This window comes from Phoenix dactylifera, chromosome 15, assembly GCF_009389715.1.
Source record: "Phoenix dactylifera cultivar Barhee BC4 chromosome 15, palm_55x_up_171113_PBpolish2nd_filt_p, whole genome shotgun sequence".
Taxonomy (NCBI): Eukaryota; Viridiplantae; Streptophyta; class Magnoliopsida; order Arecales; family Arecaceae; genus Phoenix; species Phoenix dactylifera.
Window position 1 is genome coordinate 1,073,526 of NC_052406.1, and position 23,708 is coordinate 1,097,233.

Consider the following 23,708-nt stretch of genomic DNA (forward strand, 5'->3'; position numbering starts at 1 on the left):
CTTTTGTTTTGTGATGGTTGCTTTTTTCTTGGGTTTAAAATGGGTGGGTATGCTCTGCTTTAGAGAGTTTTTCTTGTCTATTTTTTCCTCTTCTCTGACATGTTTCTTGTGGGGAGATGGCATGGTGGGGGTTGGAAGTCATGATAAGCTCGTGACCTTTTTTTATGGGGCGCTTATGGTGTTGTTGGGGTGGTGGGGAAAATGGCAATGTATAAATTTTCTAACGTACATGATTTTCTCTGCAATGTAAATGAGTTTATATTAGAGGCAAACAGGGCATAAATTAGATCGCTTTGTATGTGGCATTTACTTTGAAAACTCCGTATGGATTTAAAAAAAAGAAATTACCTAAAGCGCGTTAGAATTTTTTATTTTTTATTTTTATTAGATATGTCCATACTGAAATTATATAATTATTCACTAAAAAAAAAAAAGTTCATACTTGGTTTTCTTTACCGTATGGTAAAGGATCTTTCAATGAACATTTTAAAGTCTTTTCTTGGCAACGAAGTCATGGGAAAATTGGAATTGCTGCTGTGGCATGGATATCGTGGTTTCTTTTTCCTAGAGAAGTTTGACCACAATTGAAGTAAGAACCTCTTCTTTCCCATCCTTTTTCTCCAGTATCAGTCTCAATCTCGGCTTCCTTTCTTTCCTTTCGTTCACATGCGAGGAAGGAAAGGGGAAGGAAAAAAAGATGGAAGTCCAAATCATGATAAAAGGAGAGGAGAAGACAGATGAAGCTACGGAAAGGAAAAAGATATAAAAAAGAAACAACAAAGAAAAGGAAAAAAAAAAAAAAGCAGTCACATTTGGTGTTCCCAACAACCAGTTCTTTCATTCTTTTCTGCCGCCCCCCCCCCCCCCCAAAAAAAAAAAAAAAAAAAAAACATTTTTAATTAGAACTTGCGAGGGCTGCATTCAATCTCCAAGGAGACATTCTATTTTGGTGGCAAAACATACGTATTGCCCGTTTTTGCCATAGTTTAAATCACAGATAAAAAAAAAAATCAAATCAATTATCAAAAATTCTAATAAAATTATATTTCAGTAACAGACATCTCTCTTTGACCTGGGCCAAGCAAAGATTATCACCTTCCATGCCACAACTAACGAACATCGCCATCTCATACATCGCTTATTCCAGCTTCCATGAACTCTTACAGCTCACAGCCATGCTGAGTTGTTAGCTACAGTGTATAGTTTCTCTATAAATCAAAATGAATATAACCAATTTATTGTCATATGCATGAGTATGGTTGGCTGTATCGATCTAAATCAAACAGTACAAAATATATCATACCGATTGGATGTCAGTATTTGGTATAGATTGCATCGAAAAGACTTCATATCGTACGTACTGTACTGGCACAATGCTAATATAGCACTGGTATACAATCCGAAAAAGACCTATTCGATACAATAGTCGCCATCATCAATGGTTCAACCTGATCCATTGTTGTGTGGACCCAAGATGGATGTCTGTGTTGGACTTTCCTTGGCACTTGGCATTTGTCACCACCTGAATAATTAACGAATACTTATGGACATCATGCTCCCACAAAGCAGCAATACTTTTAGCCAAGGGAGGTAAATATTGGCCCTGCAGAGTAAACTTTATGACTATCACTTTGTGTTCATTGATAAAGGAGGTGAACATGGTTAATATCATTCTACCATGCGGCGTGAAAAAAATTCTTATTCAAATGCTCATATTGAACAAAATTAACATGGAACAAGCTATTCTTGGACTGAAATATGGAAGCATCCAATTAAGAAGAGATGGCAGATATTTTAGAAGAAAGTTTACTTTTTGGCAAGTTAATTGCCATGTATGGACCTAAAGAGGAGAGCATTTGGTTTGACTCAAATATAGCATAAAACAACAGCAGTACAACACATATTAAAAGCTGTTCATCTATTATACATTCTTTGTCTACAAGCATTGATTATTTCAAAAGTTTTTGAATATTCTCAAGTTCATATCTTCTTCACTGCTGAGTCTCAAGATATACCAGATTGCAAGTATTCACATCCTTAAGAATTTTTCGCTTCCATTCACTTAATCCCTTAAAAAAATTATGTTTCATGCAAGTGCATCGCATAAAGCTATTAGTAGAGAGTAAGATTAAAAACATATGATATTTTTTATGTATGATCGCCTATATCCTTTAAAATTTATAAGATGATAATACATTAATATCTTTTAATTTTCTTTCTTTCAGGTTGGTCACATTTCATCTGGCTTCTACACTTAGGAAGGTGAAAATCAAATTATTAGTAACTTAACTATCACCCACTGAACAAGTTGTAAATATATGCAGGGGCCATACGTTCTTCTAAATGGATCTCACTTAGCCTTCTTTCTCTCTCCAAATGAAGACATCTATAAACCAAGAGAGTTGTGGACTCACTGTGAGACTTCTATACTAGAGTCTTTATGGCATTATTAATTTGAAGGGTGATTATTCAAGCAAGGCGAGTTCAATTATTTAAATTTTCAAAATTAATGTGGTAGATATTATCAGCTGAAATGGCTGCAAGATATTTCATGGACAAGTAAACATTTGTTTTAGGATTGAGATGCATATCATTATTTTGATGTGATGAATAAGTGCAATGCAAGACCCACATATATTTTACTAGCTCATGCCTCGAGTCCTTATCGATGTGGTCCAGGTACCAAGGTTTTACAGCAAGATCAAAATGTACTCACTTGGCTTCAACACCTGCAATCATGAAAGTAGTTACCAAACATTGTCTTGCTGCATTGAATAAAAGAAAATCAAGTCAAGCCTCTGCATAAACCCAATTAGAAGTGAACTAGGCAATTTGTTGGAATGGTCTAAGCTACAGATTTTGTTTCTTTTCATCAATTTAAGCAGAGGAGAGAACCAATAAGAATATTTAGGTATGTCATTCAGATATAGGAAAGGAATGAAGGCAATGAATGGGTAGGTTTTGGTGATTGAGCTGAAGAGATTTTAGGCTGTGGTGATTTAAGAGCAAATTTAGAAGACAATGAATGGAAGACCAACAAGAATTCTACTCAAAAAATAACCAGTGAGAATTCAACACTTCAAACCAATCACATTCCCAGTTCAAACCGCAGTTATGTAGCTCCCATTTTTTGAAATAACGGTCCCCCATGGCCTGCTCACGCGTGTGACAACCCCATCACCTCATCAAAAGCAGCTCACTGCAGCTCTCTTAACTTTTAGTGTGCCCTAGAAAGATAAACTTAGGAGAATATTCAGTCAATCACCTCTATTGCCCATCCATTACTACAGTAACTCATCGTGCCACAAGACGTCAGCAGTCTCAAGGCTCAATTGTCACGCTCTAACTCATTGCCTCGTTGCAAGATAAAGAAGAGAAATGAGCAACTCATCTATGGAGAGAGAGAGGGCACAAACTCTTAAGGATCATCAGCTTAAGTAAAAGCATAAGGGATGATGATTCCATGAGGTAACCTTCAGAGCGTAGAGGCATCTATTCCTTCTCTTGCTTTTGGAAAGGTAGATGCAATTTGTCCCTAGTTTTGGAAGCAAGGTGGCACTTAAAAATTCTCTTGTGGAACACTTCGAGTTCTCTAGTGAAGGCCAGGTCTGACACACTGTGCTTTGGGTGAAAGGTATCGATAGAGCCTTGGAGATTATGCTTGGAGGTATTTGGTTAACTTGTTAAATTCTAGTGGCAGTGGGCAGCTAAGCATGACCAACTCCAACCATTGATGAGGAGGACTCGGCCATTTGAAACTAGTAGACAAATGGAACATTCGTTTGGATGGGGCCAGAGGCCATTCGATAGCAGTCTATTTTGGGCTTTTCCTATCCATGCTTCTTTTAAGTGGTCTGCATCAAATGTTGCCGGAAAAGTTAATAAAAGTATTTCATGCACTAGGCAAAAGTTAGTGATGCTAATCAAAGTGAGAGAGTTTGCATCTGGGGATTTTAATGAAAATGACAAGGCCAAATGCCATCCGAACCAGCAATCGAGAATGACAACTATCTTTCGATTTGTGTCATCTAGGTCTAAATTGTTCTCGGTTTATAGGCATGCAGAGGCTTTTTTTTTTCTTTTTTTTTTGGATATACCCGATAAAATGTCTCATAGCTATCCCTATATATGAGGCAAACTAATCATCTGTCTTATTAGCCTCCGGATATATATGGGTACTCATGAGGCAAACACATTTTCTTTTTTTCTTTTTTTTTTTTTTTTGTACATCGGCTGCTTACACTAAACGCGCATGAGTACAACCCATCATGTCAAAAGAAAGAAGACAACTTAGAAGAGAAGGGATAATAGAACTCTGAGTCCAAAGAAACTCGCTGGAGTGATGAGCAGTATAGGAGACGATTCAGTCAGCAGCCCTATTCATCTCGCAATAAACATGCACGGCCCGAAAGGCATCACACTCGTTCACCATATCACCTAGGATTGGGTGTTCAGATCCCCCCCTCTCCTCATCCCGTATCTACTGAATCACCACAGCTAAGTTCTCCTCAAGGATAATGCTCCCAACCGCTAGCACATGTCTCGCGTAGGAAATGCCCTGCCACACAACCCAAAGCTCCGCCCAATGGCTGATGCCTCGAAGAAGTATCGCCCCCTGCCGCAATCAACTTGGAGTCTTGATTGCTGATCACACATTTCCTCAATACCCTGCGGATATACTGCAACAGCGGGTGCCCATCGCTGCAGAGGCTGATTAATTTTTTTTTTCATAATTTGTCAAACTTTGTAAATACACTCTTAACTCTTGAGTGCAACATTTCACTAGTTTCTCATGGGAGAGCAAAATGCGAAGAGGGTGCATTCTTCCAAGGATGGGAGCATTGGAGATATCAAACGCCAATCGAGTTGAAATTGGCATTTAATTTGGCGACTACTACTTTTCGCGTGTGATACATTTGTTTCTTTTTTTTTTAACTTCTTCCTGGAATGGGTCATTGGACACGCAAGAAAACATAAAGACTGAAGCTGAAGGATGAATACGTCTGTCTCTTCTCCCATTTAAAGCTGTGAAGGTTTATCCACAGCTGTAGACGGAGCAAAGTTTCCAGCAAACAGCTCATGATGCATTTCTTCCAAGCCAACTAAAAGAAGACCATGATGTCTAGTGAGAGAAGGATGCTATATATGTTTTCTTTTTGGCCATGCATCCTTTCCGTGCTAGAAATTATATTAAGCTCGTAAATTTTCAGGCCATCATCTACATTATCCAATTTGGTGCATCAAATGTCATTATGCCTCTCATACCATATACCAATTCAGTACCGATACTGATATAGTATAGCCGGTACGTGCCAATAGCTGTTTGTTTCCGACTAGGAAGAGATTTATCTTATTGTTGTGGTCCTAAGGGAGCAGTTTGGAGAAAGTTCCTCACAAATGGCCCTTTCTTGTGGTGCCTCAGGGATTGCAACGCATGGAGACATCATTCAGGTCAAGCAAAAGGGTGTACCTTCCAAACTACATATAATTTGTAAGCTAGTTCATACACAGCAATGCTAGCACACAATTTCACAAATACTTCGACATAGCTTATTTGGATGGACCGCATACGACAAAAACATAAACCTGCTCAGCTTGTGGTATTCTGCTAAATTTGGCTCATTCAAATGCTTCTCATCAACCTAGATGATACGAAGCATCCAATAGCTAAAGATAAAAAATGTGAGTCATTGAATGAATTTTCAACAACTATCATATACTATGATGCATGCCCGTAGTAATCTTAATCAGCTCAGATTTGTTATACTAGAATTCCAACCTGCCAAACAATAGGATTTGGTACCAATTGACTTTTTTTTAATAAAAAAAAAAGAACACAAAATTAAGGTAATGCCATTGAAAGAACGTCATCTTCACCAGTGCAACAAAGAATGGCATCCAAACACAATGATGATTGAAATTAGCGTCGAAACATTTATGATCTATACAAATAAAGATGAATCTGAAACCATGTTTACAGTCAGGCATGTGTTTTTGTTTGGTATATTCATTCAGGAATGTGTTTGACGACCATAATGGAACAGATAATAACATTTTTTTATGTGTTGACTGAAAACTTGTATCTGCATTCTGGGCACTCATAGAAAACCGTTTGCCCTTCATCAGCGGATCGTAGCTGCAATTTTTAGTTGAGAAAAATGGTCAATAATAGTGACACGAACAAAAAATTTCAAAATGATTAAGAGAGCAAGACAACATAATGGTGATCACTTTTTACCTGTCTGGTATAATACTCAAGCTGGGGGTGATGGCATTGAGGACATGATTCATTTACCTGTAATAATATAAAACAAATCAGGAGCTATGTTCAATAAATTTTTAATTGCAAATAGTATCAGTTTTTAGATATAATTTAACATCTACTTACCACTGCTCTTTGTGCCACTTCATCGATGGGAGTGGTTTCAAGAACTACAAAAGGTTCAATCTTTAGCTCCCTTCTGATATCCTGAAAAAGAAATGACAGAAAAAAACATTGGTCATCACAATTAATCTAGGAAAAAGAATTCATCACTTCAAGCAAAAGTGAGAAACAGAATCTACATTAGATTTATTGATCATATATGATTTTCACAGAATATCCCCAATTATCCAAGCATAATCTATGAACATGGCAAACATTATAATGGAGACAATTGCAGAAAAGAAGATTTAATGGTGTCAGGACTCTCAAATACTTGTTTCCTGATTGATTAACAGCCACATGGATTCACAAATCTCATATTGTGTTTCCTGCTAATTGATTTTGCAAGTGAAAGACTTCAGAACATAGAAATGCCCATGAAAAGCCAAGTTACTAAAAGCAGAAGTCTTTACAAAACATTACAATAATATGCTACAGGATGATGACTATATGAAAGGTGTTTGAATACCAATGTCTGATTTTGGGGACAATGCCGTGGTCACAGTAAAGTAAAATTGTTGGCTGCTGACTGTGCACATGCATGAGATAAGAATTGGGTGGTGTCAAATGGCAATGTTTATAAAGGAGAATATTTCAACTATTGGTACCTTTCCTTATAATCAAGTTTGTAACGGCTTAAGATGTCCCAGAAAACAAAACATGGTAACAACAAAACCAAAATGAACCTTGAATATATCATCATAAGCACAATAAACTCAGGAATTTACAAAATATCAGTCATAATCTATCTAAAGATTGAATAGCTAAAATGCAACCCAACATCCCCAAATCCCATAACCCAACATGTCCATTACTCTTTATAATCCTTTTTTTTTTTGAACTAGGGAACCAAACCACATTGTTAACCAGAAAGACAACCCAAGAGGGGGGGTGAATTGGGTTTTAAAATAATTTTGCAATTAAAACGTTTGTGGATGACTAATTAATACTTTTGCAAGATGAATAATTAGTTGCTATGTGCTGTGAGTGAAATGAGAGTGAGAGAGAGACACAAGCAATCACAAACACAATGTTTATAGTGGTTCGGAGCTATCCCTTGCTCCTACGTCCACTCCCCAAGTCTCACTTGGGAATTCACTATAACCCCTTGGATTACAGCCGGTTGTTTTACAAGCTCACAACCCAACTTGTTGTTTTACGAGCTCACAACGAACTCGGTCGGTTTTCCCAGGCTCACCGACTAGAACCACCCCGATTGTTTTTTCCGGGATCACAATCGAACCCTTACACGTTGGTTTTACCCTCGGCTCACCAACCAACCTCTACACTCTTGATTCAATTCCCTGATTGAATCAAGCAAAGACAAGATGGAAAGAACAAAGACAAATAGAAAAACAGAGCTTCTAAAAAGCAGATATACAGCAATATAAACTAGAGAGAAGTTAAGAGCCCTCGAACACGTTTGAGTTGGAGTAGAGTAGGGCTTCTTGAACTGTGAGTCTCCTCTTGAATGTCTGGTCGACTTGAAGGCAGGAGGAGACTTCTTTAAATGCTGGGAAGAGATAGCTGGATGGAGTTAATGGCGCTCTTCCTTCTTTTCTGTTGAAAACCAGTTGGCCGAGATAGGATGCTTGATTTCTTTGAGTGGAATGGTGCTTCTCTGCCTTGCTACAGTCCTCTGTGGCTATTTAAGCCATCCCCCACGGAAACTAGCCGTTAGACACCTTTTTCTGCCCGTTCTGCACACTCTGCACATCCTGACAATATGTCCGTTGGGGTCGGAGTCGACTCGCGCGATCTGGAGTCGACTCGGCTGTAGCGGAAGTCGACTCATGCTTTTCTGGAGTCGGCTCGGCAACTGTTCCGGATTTAAATTAAAGTGACCTCCGCGACTGGGAGTCGACTCGACTTAACCCGGAGTCGACTCGCCAACTTCTGGAGCTGACTTGCCATTTTCGGAGTCGGCTCATCCCATGAAGTCCATGGAGCTAATTTTTCAACTTGGCCCACTCGAGTCGACTCGACAATCCTGAGAGTCGACTCGGTGCTCAGAGCCCGAACTCCCGATCTTCTGTCTTTTGGCTCGTCCAGTCTTGGAGTCGACTCGGACTGTTCCGGAGTCGACTCGGCTCTCAGTTTCCGAAACACAGCCTTCTGCCTTTTTGATGTAGCGCTGCCTTGGAGTCGACTCGAGCTGTCTGGGAGTCGACTCGGCTCTCAGAGACAATAATTCGGTCTTCTGTCTTTTTGGGGTCGCGCTGTCTCGGAGTCGACTCGCGCATTGCGGGAGTCGACTCGGATCTCAGAGTCCGAAAACTGCTCTCTGACTTTTGCCTTGTGTACCACTGAGAGTCGACTCTACGCTTTCTTTGGAGTCGACCTGCCAACCATCGGAGTCGACTTGCGTTCTACAGGAGTCGACTCGAATCTCAGGGTCAAAAATCGCTCTCTGACTTTTCTGTCTGTAACTCCTGGGAGTCGACTCATACTACTCCAGAGTCAACTCTGTAAGCATCGGAGTCGACTCGCGCACTTCAGGAGTCGACTCGCTGACAGGTTTTGAGTTGAATCTTTCTGTTCGTCTGTCTGTTCTCAGTCGGAGTCGACTCGTAATGATCCGGAGTCGACTCGAGCCCGTGCCAGGGATTCTGATACGCTTGGAGTCGACTCGTACTATTCTGGAGTCGACTCGAGTCTCAGACTTTGGCTCAAACTGACTTCTTAACTTATCAAAATATCTTGAACCAAATCTAAAAATACTTAGACAAGATTTTCACTGAAACACTCAATTGAATTCATTAGTAAACAAAAGATATACTCAAATGCTTTGAGCTCATCAAAATCAAATAGGATTTTAATCAATCACTCCACAATCTCCCCCTTTTTGATGATGACAAAACATTGAGTATATGTAAAGTGAATTGCTCAATAAACAAGGAAATACGATCTATAAATGAATTCAAGTGTCTGGTTATTTAATTTATCCAAGCTTGAAAGGTGTGAAACAATAAATTTTGGAGTTAAAGCTCCCCCTTTCATTTGGAATTATATAAACCTTCATATCATGCAATCAATTGTTTAGCTTATATATATTTAATGATTTAGCTTTAAAAATTCAGATTCTCCCCCTCAACATATGCATTCTACTTTGTTTTGATTCTTTGAATTTCCTTTTAATGCATTGAAGTTTTTGAACTTAAGTATTTGGTTTTTAGAGGGAAAATCTGTCAATTTGTTCTTGAGTAGGATTCAACTAATCTCCGAATATCCCTTGAATAGATTCTGAAGATTACTCCATTAGGAGCCCCAACAGAGAGATAATGAGCCTCGAGGTATCAAATCCACTAAGAACAAATTATTGTGTGTTTTAAAAATTTTTTTTTATTGATTTTCATTTATTCCTTTTACATATCTATTACATATTTCTCCCCCTTTTTGTCATCGTATCAAAAAGAAAGTGAATAGAACACACAAGCAAGCAGAGATCAATTGGCACAGTATTGAAATGAATATGTCTACTCATTGTATTGATGTATATATAAATACATTTGTGAATACAATAAGTAAAGCAAAAGATACATGTCAAAATAAAACAAAAGCAGCTAGGGTCTCCTCGAGGATGTGGCTCCTCCTCTTGAGGATGTGGCTCCTCCTCTCAATCTGTTCTGTTCCATGAGGAGAGTGACCCCGTCTGTGACATTCCCAAGCTGGGAGATAATGGCCGAAGTGGCCCTGCTGTGTGTGGTGGAGAGCTCGGTCAGGGTCTCCTGCAGTATGTCCAACTTGGCGATCAGTACATTCGCCAAGCGCTCTGCCCCCTGGGTAGTGGTGCCCATATCCTGTCGGACGTTATCGCGCATCTTCCGAGTAGTGCTCGTGACTTCGCTCATGCTGTGGAACTGGGCTTGGATCAGGAACCTTACATTGTCGATCTCTTCCCGCACATGGGCCGTCATCTTAGCCACGGCGGACAGGGAAGGGACCAACGCTGAAGAAGGTGCAGGAGAAGGAGCAGGCACTGAACCCCGGAGCTCCCTAAGTAGGTCGTCCCGGAGATCTCTAACTATCTCCTGCCGCAACTCCCGGAGCTGCTCAGGAGCGATCCGGACCTCCATGGGCTGAGTAGGTGGAGCTGAGGAGGAGGGTCCGGCTGAGGTGGTGGGAGCAGAAGTGGAGGGAAAGGTAGGATAGTCTGAGTCTGGGTCAGGACTGGGGGAATGTCTGCTGGTATGTGTGGAGGTGGATGATTTCCTAACCCAGGTTCCCTCGACCTTCCGAAACCCCATCCTGTGTAGGGTTCCCGGACGCATGCGATCTGTCCATCGCAATGCGCGAGAGGGTTCCCCCTCAGGAATGGGAATCTCGGCCTCCCTAAACAGAATAGTGAACATCATGCCATAGGGGAGGGTGAGCCTAGGTCTATCTAGTGGCTCACATAGATATCTATACATCATCTTGGGAAAGTTGATTGGGGTGTCCTGGAGGATGTAGAACATAAGAGCTAGGTCTCTCTCAGATACAAAATCGAAGCGGCCAGTCTTCGGGAAGAGGGACCTAGAGATGATACTCAAGAGGAGCCGCATCTCAACTGAAAGTGAGCTGGCGGACACCTCATCTAAGGGGGACTGAGGTGGATGTCCTAGAATGGCCGTAAGGGCCTCAGTCCTATCCTCGGGGTGTGTGGGAGCCACCCCTACTTGTGGAAGATGGAGGACCTGAGCAATGATATCCTTCGAAATGAACAATGGGACACCGGCTACCATGCCCTCGATACCCCCATCGCCCCTATGTACAGTACCGTAGAACTCCCTAACTAGGCCAAGGTATGTGGGGAGATCTAGGGAACAAAAATACTCTAAGCCCTGGGCCCGCAGTCTCTCTCCTATAGTAAAGCCCTCCCGGGAGAGATAGTCGAAATCGACGTATCTCCCGGTGGAGACCGCCTTCCCGGCGCACGGCCTCGAGGGAACCTCCCTCGGCGGGGAACGAGCCAGAGGTTGTGGCCTCGCGGGATCGTTCCGAGCCTTGGAACGCCGCTCGGCACCGGTCGCGGGTTGGGGTCTCTTCCGGACAACGGCTTTACGAGGCATTTTGACCTAGGGAAGAGGAAGGAACCTAAAGAAGCGAGGAAGATGGACGGAAAAAACCTTAAGGTCGGCCGGAGACGCTCTAGGAGTCGGCTCTAGGGCTTGTGAACAGTGGCGGCGGTGAATAGAAGAGTTGAGTAAACGATGAAGTTAGGGTTAAAAAATCGGATCCCGACTGCGAGTCGACTCCACTGAGTTGCGAGTCGACTCAACCTCGAGTCGACTCCAAAATATGCGCGAGTCGACTCTCCTTATGCGCCTATTGACCTCGAGTCGACTCCCGACTGTATGCGAGTCGACTCCCCCTCTGCTGCCATCGATCTCGAGTCGACTCCCGTAAATGTGCGAGTCGACTCCCCCTTACGAGCCGACTCTGAAACTTACTCGAGTCGTCTCGAACTCTGGCACGCACCTAAAATCATGCTATGTTCGTGCCGAATGAGGGAAAATCACTAAGTTATGATCTGATTTGATGATTATTGAAAAGAAGCTCTATATTAACCACAATCTTATCATCAAAATCAATGAACTAGTAGAAAATACCACTAGGATGGATCAATCACTCCTAATCCCCTCCTAAGCACACTAAATCTCTCTTCACTTAAGGGTTTTGTAAAAATGTCAGCTAATTGATCATCAGTGCAAACAAATTGAAGTGTCACATCACCATTCAGTACATGATCTCTTATGAAGTGATGTCTTATCTCAATATGTTTAGTTCTTGAATGCTGAATTGGATTTTTAGTTAGGTTAATGGCACTTGTATTATTACAATTAATGGAAATTTTATCTTGTTTAATGCCATAATCTTCCAATTGTTGTTTGATCCACAAGATTTGAGCACAACAACTCCCGGCTGCAACATATTCAGCTTCAGCAGTAGATAATGCAACCGAGTTTTGTTTCTTGCTAAACCATGAAATTAAGTTTTCTCCTAGGAATTGACATGACCCGCTGGTGCTTTTTCTATCAAGTTTACATCCAGCAAAGTCTGAATCTGTGTATCTTAATTAAGTTCAGGCTAGATTCTTTAGAATACCATAACCCTATATTCTTTGTTCCTATTAGGTATTTAAAGATTCTCTTGACTGCAATTAGATGAAATTCCTTAGGATTAGACTGATATCTAGCACACATGCAAACACTAAACATGATATCAGGTCTACTTGCAGTAAGATACAATAAAGATCCTATCATACCTCTATATAATTTCTGATCTACAGATTTATCTGATTCATCTTGGTCTAATTTGCATAATGAGCTCATGGGGGTGATTGACTTGTTCCCCTCCATATCAAACTTCTTAAGCATCTCCTTGATGTACTTAGCTTGATTGATGAAGATGCCTTCTTCAGATTGTTTGATTTGAAGCCCGAGAAAATAATTCAGCTCTCCCATCATGCTCATTTCAAATTCACTCTGCATCAAGTCAGCAAATTCTTCGCAGAGGCGATTGTTAGTAGCACCGAAAATAATATCATCAACATAAATCTGTACTAACAACATATCTTTGTTTTTCTTCTTTAGAAACAATATTGTATCTACATTACCCCTAGAGAATTCATGATCTAGTAGAAATTTGCTAAGTCTTTCATACCACGCTCTAGGTGCTTGTTTCAAACCATAAAGTGCTTTGCTCAATTTATATACATGATTAGGGTATTGATGATTTTCAAAACCAGGAGGTTGTTCTACATATACCTCCTCATTAATATACCCATTTAAGAATGCACTTTTTACATCCATTTGAAATAATTTGAAGTCCTTAGAGCATGCAAATGCTAGTAAAAGTCTAATTGCCTCAAGTCTAGCTACAGGAGCAAAGGTTTCATCAAAATCTATACCTTCTTCTTGATTATAACCCTTTGCTACTAGTCTAGCCTTATTCCTTATTACAATTCCATTTTCATCATGTTTATTTTTATAAATCCATTTGGTACCTATAATTGAATATTCAGTAGGTCTTTCAACTAGATTCCATACTTTGTTTCTAGTAAATTGGTTTAATTCTTCTTGCATTGCATTTATCCAATTTACATCTTTTTCAGCTTCTTCTATGTGTTTGGGCTCAAAATGTGAAACGAAAGCTAGATGATTGTTTAAGTTCCTAAGAGATGCTCTAGTCCTAACAGGTTGAGATGGATCATCTAGAATTAATTCCTTAGGATGCCCGTGAGCAAACCTCCAAGCCTTAGTCAGCCCATGATCCATAATAGCCTCTTGGCTTGATGATGCATTTCCAATTAATTTTTGATTATCATCTTGTAATGTCATCTCATCTATCTTCTCTTCAAGAATTTCACTATCATCATCAAAATTAACTCTCTTGCTAGAAGAGATATCACTAAAATCATCAAAAACAACATGTATGGATTCTTCTATAACTAGGATTCTTTTATTAAAGATTCTATAGGCTTTACTAGTTGTGGAGTACCCCAAGAATATACCCTCATCAGATTTAGAGTCAAATTTTCCTAGATTATCTTTCCCATTATTATGAACAAAACACCTACATCCAAAAATATGAAAATAGTTCACTTTTGGTTTTCTGTTTTTCCAAAGTTCATAAGGTGTTTTCTTTATGATGGGTCTTAATAAAACTCTATTTAATATATGACAAGAAGTATTGACAGCTTCTCCCCAAAAGTACTTAGGGAGGTTACTTTCACACAACATAGTTCTAGCCATTTCCTCTAGAGTTCTATTTTTCCTCTCCACAACTCCATTTTGTTGTGGTGTCCTAGGTGCAGAAAAATTGTGTGTTATTCCCTTTTTACTACAAAACTCATCAAATAAATGATTTTCAAATTCGGTACCATGGTCACTTCTAATAGCTATTACAGAAGTATCTCTAGCATTTGTTACTTCTTTATGAAATTTCTTGAAAATTGAAAATGCTTGATCCTTATGGCCTAAGAACATGACCCAAGTATATCTAGAATAATCATCTACGATAACTAGACCATATTTATTTCCACCTAGACTTGTGGTTCTAGTTGGTCCGAATAGGTCCATGTGTAGCAGTTCTAGAGGTCTAGAGGTAGAGACACAATTTATAGATTTAAGGGAGTTCCTTGATTGTTTGCCAAATTGACATGCTTCACATATTTTATTCTTTTCAAACTTTAATTTTGGCAAACCTATCACAGAATCTCTTTTAACTAGTTTAGATATGGTGTCCATGCTTGCATGACCTAGCTTACGGTGCCATAACCAACTAGCATCATTATCCTTAGTTTCATTAACAACTAAACATGGGTTGTGTTTGGCTAGATCCTCAAGGTCTACAACATACACATTTTCACGTCTTATTCCTTTAAAAACTAAACTATTGTCATTTGGGTTTGTTATGATGCATAGTGATGGTTTAAACATAACATTATAACCTCTATCACATAATTGACTAATGCTTAATAAATTATGCTTAAGACCATCAACATATCGAACATTATCAATAAAAGTTGAAGGGGTAATTCGTACTTTACCTATACCAATGATGTAACCTTGGTTATTGTCTCCAAAAGTCACAACACCTCCCTTCTTAGCTTCAAAGGTGAAGAATTGATCCTTGTCACCCGTCATGTGTCTTGAGCAGCCACTATCCAAGTACCAACAATTTTTGTTGGCTGCAAGACACTCCTACACAAGCAAATCATATAGTTTTAGGTACCCAAGTTTTCTTGGATCCTTCATGGTTAGTAGGGTTGGTTCCTTTTGGAACCCAAATTCTTTTAATTTTTCTTTTAGTTTTTCCTTTCCTATAATTACACACATTTGCTTTATGTCCTAAAGTTCCACAACAAAAGCAGGTTATTTTCTCAGTTTTACTTTCCCCTGCTTTAACAAAGAAGTTACTAAGAAGTTTTTGCTTATGTTTAGGTTTATACCCTAAACCCGCTCTATTGAATACCGCTCGTTGACTATTAAGTATCATATTCAATTTTTCAGAACTATATGAAAATTTTTCAACCAAGGGTTTGTATTTTTCAAGTTCTTTAGTTAGTGTTTGTTTTTCTGCTTTTAGATCATTTAGTTCTTTTGTGAGACTCTCATTTATATGTTTATTGTTTTTGGGTTCTAATGTTTCTTTGTTCAGCCTTTCATTTTCTTTAGTTAAGGTATTATTCTTTTGTATCAAGATTTGGTTGCTTGTTTTAAGTTCTGCATTTTCTTTGATAAGAACATCTTTATCCTTAACTAATGAATCATACTTACGGAGATGAGTTTGGTTAGTTACTTTTAGTTCTTTGTTTTTAACGTTTATTGTTTTGTATTCATCCATTAATTCATTAAAAGCATCATATAATTCATCGAAAGTAAAATCTAAATGTGGTGCGGATGTTACCTCATTTTCATTGGCCATGAAGCAGAAATTGGCCTTTTCTTCTTGTTCCTCATCCGATGATGATGATGATGCGTCGGAGTCCGATAGGGTGGTGACAAGGGCTTTCTTCTTCTTGTACTTGCTCCCCTTCTTCAGTAAAGGACACTCAGCTCTGATGTGTCCCGGCTTCTTGCACTCATAACATCCAATCCCCTCATTTCCCCTTTCCTTACCTTTATCCTTGCGATAGAAATTTGAGGGGCCTCTCCTTTGATGAGAGGATTTCTTTTGGTTGATGAATCTTCTGAACTTATGTACGAGAAGAGCCTCATCATCCTCTCCCTCATGATCTTCTTCTTCACTGCTGCTACTGCAAGAGAAGTCTTTGTTAGATGATGTAGATTTAAGAGCTATTACCTTTTTCTTATGGGTGGATTCTTCTTCGCTGTGTTGCTTCATTGTTAGCTCGTGCGTCATTAGGGATCCAAGAAGCTCCTCAAGAGGAAGCTTATTCAAATCCTTTGCTTCTTGGATTGCCGTCACTTTGGCTTCCCATGACCTTGGTAGGCAGCGAAGAATCTTCCTGACAAGATCACTGTTAGTATAGTTTTTGCCAAGGCTTTTTAGGCCATTGACAATGTCAGTAAAGCATGTGATTGTTTCATTAGAATCCATCTTAAATAGTTCATACTTATGAACCAATATATTTATTTTGGATTCTTTGACTTGATTCGTGCCCTCATGGGTCACTTCAAGTCTATCCCAAATCTCTTTTGCAGAATTGCAAGTAGAGACCCTATTGAATTCATTCCTATCTAATGCACAGTAAAGCACATTCATTGCTTTGGCATTGAGTTGTGCCTTCCTAAAGTCATGGTCATCCCAATCCTTTTCAAGTTTAGGTACAGTGACACCCTCTACATAGATGGAAGGGATGTATGGTCCATTCAATATAATGGTCCACATCTCATAGTCTTGGGCTTGGATAAATATTCTCATCCTAGCCTTCCAATATGAGTAGTCGGATCCATTAAAGAATGGGGGTCTTTGGGTGGACTGACCCTCAATGTGGGAAGATCCAAATGGGGTTGTCATTTCGATCTTTTACCCTTAGGGTAGAAGAGTTTAGGCTCTGATACCACTTGTTGCCCAGAAAGACAACCCAAGAGGGGGGGTGAATTGGGTTTTAAAATAATTTTGCAATTAAAACGTTTGTGGATGACTAATTAATACTTTGCAAGATGAATAATTAGTTGCTATGTGCTGTGAGTGAAATGCGAGTGAGAGAGAGAGACACAAGCAATCACAAACACAATGTTTATAGTGGTTCGGAGCTATCCCTTGCTCCTACGTCCACTCCCCAAGTCTCACTTGGGAATTCACTATAACCCCTTGGATTACAGCCGGTTGTTTTACAAGCTCACAACCCAACTTGTTGTTTTACGAGCTCACAACGAACTCGGTCGGTTTTCCCAGGCTCACCGACTAGAACCACCCCGATTGTTTTCCCGGGATCACAATCGAACCCTTACACGTTGGTTTTACCCTCGGCTCACCAACCAACCTCTACACTCTTGATTCAATCCCCTGATTGAATCAAGCAAAGACAAGATGGAAAGAACAAAGACAAATAGAAAAACAGAGCTTCTAAAAAGCAGATATACAGCAATATAAACTAGAGAGAAGTTAAGAGCCCTCGAACACGTTTGAGTTGGAGTAGAGTAGGGCTTCTTGAACTGTGAGTCTCCTCTTGAATGTCTGGTCGACTTGAAGGCAGGAGGAGACTTCTTTAAATGCTGGGAAGAGGTAGCTGGATGGAGTTAATGGCGCTCTTCCTTCTTTTCTGTTGAAAACCAGTTGGCCGAGATAGGATGCTTGATTTCTTTGAGTGGAATGGTGCTTCTCTGCCTTGCTACAGTCCTCTGTGGCTATTTAAGCCATCCCCCACGGAAACTAGCCGTTAGACACCTTTTTCTGCCCGTTCTGCACACTCTGCACATCCTGACAATATGTCCGTTGGGGTCGGAGTCGACTCGCGCGATCTGGAGTCGACTCGGCTGTAGCGGGAGTCGACTCATGCTTTTCTGGAGTCGGCTCGGCAACTGTTCCGGATTTGAATTAAAGTGACCTCCGCGACTGGGAGTCGACTCGACTTAACCCGGAGTCGACTCGCCAACTTCTGGAGCTGACTTGCCATTTTCGGAGTCGGCTCATCCCATGAAGTCCATGGAGCTAATTTTTCAACTTGGCCCACTCGAGTCGACTCGACAATCCTGGGAGTCGACTCGGCGCTCAGAGCCCGAACTCCCGATCTTCTGTCTTTTGGCTCGTCCAGTCTTGGAGTCAACTCGGACTGTTCCGGAGTCGACTCGGCTCTCAGTTTCCGAAACACAGCCTTCTGCCTTTTTGATGTAGCGCTGCCTTGGAGTCGACTCGAGCTGTCTGGGAGTCGACTCGGCTCTCAGAGACAATAATTCGGTCTTCTGTCTTTTTGGGGTCGCGCTGTCTCGGAGTCGACTCGCGCATTGCGGGAGTCGACTCGGATCTCAGAGTCCGAAAACTGCTCTCTGACTTTTGCCTTGTGTACCACTGAGAGTCGACTCTACGCTTTCTTTGGAGTCGACCTGCCAACCATCGGAGTCGACATGCGTTCTACAGGAGTCGACTCGAATCTCAGGGTCGAAAATCGCTCTCTGACTTTTCTGTCTGTAACTCCTGGGAGTCGACTCATACTACTCCAGAGTCGACTCTGTAAGCATCGGAGTCGACTCGCGCACTTCAGGAGTCGACTCGCTGACAGGTTTTGAGTTGAGTCTTTCTGTTCGTCTGTCTGTTCTCAGTCGGAGTCGACTCGTAATGATCCGGAGTCGACTCGAGCCCGTGCCAGGGATTCTGATACGCTTGGAGTCGACTCGTACTATTCTGGAGTCGACTCGAGTCTCAGACTTTGGCTCAAACTGACTTCTTAACTTATCAAAATATCTTGAACCAAATTTAGAAATACTTAGACAAGATTTTCACTGAAACACTCAATTGAATTCATTAGTAAACAAAAGATATACTCAAATGCTTTGAGTTCATCAAAATCAAATAGGGTTTTAATCAATCACTCCACACACATGGAAACAATTAGAATTATCAATTATGCTGGGTGTGGGAGCTGATTGGTTCTCAAATGATTTATCACAGGTGGCCCATTGCGTCTGAGGGCTAAACCCAAGCTTGATTTTGGGTTGACCCAGAACCAAACCAACTTTAAGAAAACCCCACCAAACCCATTTATTGCAGGTGGATTCATGCAGGTTGGCAGGTGCAGATCAGATTTTGCCCCCCCTATGTCTCAACCATTTAGAAATGTAGTTTGAAGTTTCCAATTCTAGAGGAATCTAAATGGGCAGTTCTTCATCACCAGAGTTTAAATTATGCAACCGATAAGTAATCCTCATGCCAAATGGTCTTCTAGAATTCTAGGGTAGACCCGTCCCTTGCCCAATTGCTTTGGCTAGGACCTTGACACCATATCAAAGAACTAAAACTACGATTAGTTTTTAACAAGTTCCCACACTCTGATGGACTCACAAGTTCATCAGTAAGGTGAACTTGGTATAGATGGAATAAAGGCATATATTTAGTTGCTGTTGGTCACAGATGTTTCAGAGGAGGGGAAAGATTTGTGTTTGAGGGCAAATGCATACATGAAGTGATTGGGACCTTGAGAACAAGTAGAAACAGAATGGACCCATTCACATCATACCCACAACCATGTCGAGTTGCTGGTAATGGGTACGGATAGGCAAACTGAACGGTCACGGACGCACAACTCTTCTACACCGTTTCATGCCAAATAGCAGATCTGTATATAAAAATTCTAGAATAATTACAAAACATGATTTCTACCAAAATAATGAAGCCGAGACAAGTTATTTCAAGAAGGCTATAAGAGAGTAGGTAGCAAAATCTGCAAGTCCGTGCAGAAGAAAATTTCATTAAACATACCATGAATGTGCAATGTTAGGCTTTCATTAAATTTGTCTTTACACATTTCTTATATAATATTATTGGTTAATGACACTCAAACGTCTTATCCAAGCTTCAGTAGATTAATGATGATTACTCAACACAGTCTCCATGAGTGTGTCATGTCCTTGCTGATGGATAAATGTCAACTAGATGAGATGGTGACAAAAAATTAGGAAATCCATTGGCATATGCTTGTAACACATACCTCAGCTGTGATAGTGTACCGTGTCTCTCTTCCTTCAATCTCTGGGAAAACAATCTTCAAATTAGATTTGTATATCAATGGTCACAGAAAAAGATATCCTTTTAAGTTGTCATGACATATGACTAACAAATGTAGCAAAGGAGTTGAGAAAACTATACCCAAAAAAAAGATGGAAAAAATATATTGGTAGCAGAAAAAACATGAGAACAGATTGTGAACTCAACAAACAATAAGAAGAGCAATATGAAAGCCAGTAACAGAAAGTAGTCTTCATGAAGGAAATAAATACATAATGAAGAATTAATACAAGTAAATACCAAAGAATAATTGCATATTTCTCCTTGACATAAAATGCAACCAGCTAGTGATCACTTTATCCAGATAATCAGAAGATACTAGTTTGTTTTTAAACATTTCAATCTTTCTACTTGTTATACATGCATCAATAATATAAATATTTATAAAGATCCTATAACTAGCGAAGATAAGAATCTTAATTGATAAAAAAAAAATGAAGGTTTTTGGTACATAAATTTGAGATTCTCTTTAACAGTTGAGGCAAGAAATATATTTCCCTTCCCAACATGAACAGCATAAAGAAAGGCATTGACTTGGATCATTTGTGGTGGATCGCCATCACAAACTGAATCAATAAATCCTACTGCCAGCAAGTTTTTGTTAAACTATTGGGCTCCATATTATGGAAACCTACTGAATTGCATGGCAGACCAAACAGCTCTAATAACACTTTTTAGAAAAAGAGAGCAGAGTTGTTTTTACCTTTTTTGAGTATGTGTGTGTGCATGCCCATGTAAGTGCACATCTGTGTTTGTGGAGAACACATTATTACTCTGGACGAAGAAATAAAATCTGATCTTCAACTTTGAAAAAAGGACAAAACCCCATCTCTGGACACAGTAAACATGTGTTGCCGCTTGCCAAAATAAGGTGCATGCGAGCATACAATACAACATAAAAGCAGCTACAACCTCAACTCCAAATGCTGGGGTCAAAAGTTAATGAGAAAGCAAATACACTGCTCAAATGGTCATCAGTTAGCAAATTGTCTTTAGATACTGTTCATCACCTTTTAGCAATGCTGTACTGCAAGTTGGGTGCCTAAAATTACTTGCTGCTTTACAATCTTTTTTGTTTTTCTTTTTTTGTTCTGATAATATGAACTGATCTTTCACTAATTGCTGAAGTCCTTCAAAAAATCAAAATAAAACGAGATGGAGTATGAACTTGTCTTTAACTATGAATCTTACAAGCCTTAATATTGTGATTTCTAATTAGAGAAGATTTAGACAGCACGATAAATATCTTTTTAAAATCCAGATATCATTTCTTTGAAAAAGAAAATCTAAACACATTCGATTCAGATTTATGCATAGTTAAGTGTTTATGATTGACCAGATAGTGTGCTGTTCAATTACTATTTGACTACATACAGAAAGAGAAAAATGATAAACATAAGAAACCTTGATGATTTGCAAGATGCTTTTTACTGTAAAGGAAGAGATGCTTTTCATAGCGTAACAAACAAAACCAGAAAAAGGACTGAAAGGAAGCCAGACATGTTTGTGAGCAAGTTTACATAGTAGAATTCTCACGTATATAAATAAATACTCGGACAATAGTTGATGTGCTATCTGCAGGCTTATACTCATACTGTGTAGATGTTTCTGAAATTTTTTTTGAAAGACAAGGTTCTATACACCTTCCCCAGCTGGTGATGCCTTGCTCGTACGGTGCACATCCACTCTAACATTTTCTCATCAAGTTTCATGGTATATAAACCTGAGACATCCTAGGACAACTGTGGAGATTCAAAAGAAATGAATGCATCACATGAGGCATGACCATATTTCTGCAATTTATGAATTAGTAAAGCTTCAGGTTCATGATTGTATTTATTGGACTTGCTCATCTGCCACTAAAAGGTCATGAAATTTGTCAAACACATAACTTGACCAGGTTTAGTGAGAAAGTTCCTCATAGGACTATCATTGCATGGTCTAAATCTCCAAATGTTTTATAGCTTGGGATATAGTGATAATAATAAGTTTTCATTAAAAAAAAACACTCTGCCAGAGCCAGTTGTAGACCTAGAACCAGTAAAAGGTGGGTTATTTAGGGCCATTGCCCTTTCCCTTATGATCTTCAGCAATTTCTTATACTTTCATTTCTTTCCAATCTGCCCTATTAATTCTTCTGGGCATGGTATAATTGCTATTCTTTACTTGTCTCATTCATTTTTAAGCATCCCTGATGTCTTCAAATAAGTTCGTTTGTAATCTACTCAGAGTCTGCAACCAAAATGTACCAAAATATGCATTGCATCCTATATTCTAGTCTTGGATTTGTTGCGACTACTTCTATGATATTCTTTCTTCGTCATTGGCCTTCCATTCATCATGTTCAACTTCGATATCCATATAAAGAGTCATGAATGTGGGGTTTCCTATTAAGGGATTTTGACTTTAACCAAACTCTGAAGCTTCAGAGTCGAGATTCTCCAAAATGTTACCTTCTTCATCTCTTTTCCACTTCAATATATTCTGCTCCACAGCATATATAATAAAATAGTTTGAAGGTGCCTCCATCACCTTCAAGCTAAGTAGGAGGAACTTTCAAAATGGCACCTCTGATGCAGCACTAACCTTTTACAAATATCCAAATTAAACATCAAAACAGTAGACATATTACGGGTTCATTGAATGCCAGATTAGACACCGTTCAAGCAACAAAATAAGTTGTCAATCTAGCCACAAGCAGATAACACACTAGAATAACAAAATTTTCCAGTCTTCGATAACCCAATCATGGAAGACTACTGCTATATCCGCTTCAACAAAGAACAGTTATTAGCCCAATTAAGAACAAAATCATGCCTTCCAAAACTAGTAATCGAAGGCTCCATAGAGGAGCTACATATACACATATGGAGCATCCAGTAACAGGAAAATTGGATCAGAAATACCGACAAATTCACGCATTGGCTTGAGGCATCGGGGTGGTAGTACCTTTAGCGGCGCGCTTGAAGCCACAAAGAGGGCAGTTCGCGAAGTCGAGCGAGTCGAAGGATAGGAGGGTCCCGCACATTCCGCAGAACAAGAAGTCGCGAGCGTGGAAGAACGCCATCCTCGGTCTTCCCTAGTGCCCGTCCTAGCCTCGCCTGAGGGCTTGCGGAGGTCGGCGGCGCCGGGCAGCGAGCTCGTGCGCGAACGGGTTTTGGGGGTTTTGGAGGACAGGTTTTGGTTGCGCGATATAATATTTCCCAGGGTGCAGCCTAATGTTTTGAAACCTGGTCCAGCCTGGACCGATTTTAGGCAAAACTAGGAAGAATTTTTCAGCGCTAGTTGGTCAAGCCTGAAAGTTGAGACCCAATTGGCTTTCAGTTCAAGCTTGGGCTAGCAAAAAGTCTGCAGACTAGCCTGATATGCACCACAACTAATGATTTATAATATTATAATCAGTATTTATAGATTTATTTATGTCTTATATATATGTGTATGAATTATATAATCAAAATAGATATTAGAAATCCATCAAAAGTTGATCTCTCCTTCTTCGTCTTCTAAATCTTTCTAAGAGTCTGATTGAGTAATCCGGCAAGATTGGACTAGATTTCTTGCTGAATTTGCGAACTGGAAAGCTTATTTGAGCGCGACTCATATCAACTCA

General features: G+C 39.8%; 1 protein-coding gene across 1 annotated transcript; it reads right to left on the minus strand.

Annotated features, from left to right (window-relative positions):
- Positions 1-5,880: 5,880 nt before the first annotated feature.
- Positions 5,881-23,323, minus strand: LOC113463573 (DNA-directed RNA polymerase I subunit RPA12-like). Its single transcript, XM_039134035.1, has 5 exons — positions 23,048-23,323; positions 20,022-20,062; positions 6,389-6,469; positions 6,239-6,295; positions 5,881-6,136 (listed from the first exon to the last, which is right to left on the minus strand). Exons 1-5 carry the CDS (start codon positions 23,163-23,165, stop codon positions 6,059-6,061), a joined length of 375 nt encoding a protein of 124 aa, XP_038989963.1. The 5' UTR covers positions 23,166-23,323; the 3' UTR covers positions 5,881-6,058.
- Positions 23,324-23,708: the final 385 nt, after the last annotated feature.

Bases quoted from the DNA above. Each gene is read 5' to 3' on its own strand.
- LOC113463573 (XM_039134035.1), bottom strand. From the start codon at position 23,165: ATGGCGTTCTTCCACGCTCGCGACTTCTTGTTCTGCGGAATGTGCGGG. The intron at 20,063-23,047 runs GTACTACCACCC...TTGTTTTCCCAG, and splicing joins CTTCAAGCGCGCCGCTAAAG to AGATTGAAGGAAGAGAGACA. The intron at 6,470-20,021 runs GTATGTGTTACA...TTTCTTTTTCAG, and splicing joins GGTACACTATCACAGCTGAG to GATATCAGAAGGGAGCTAAA.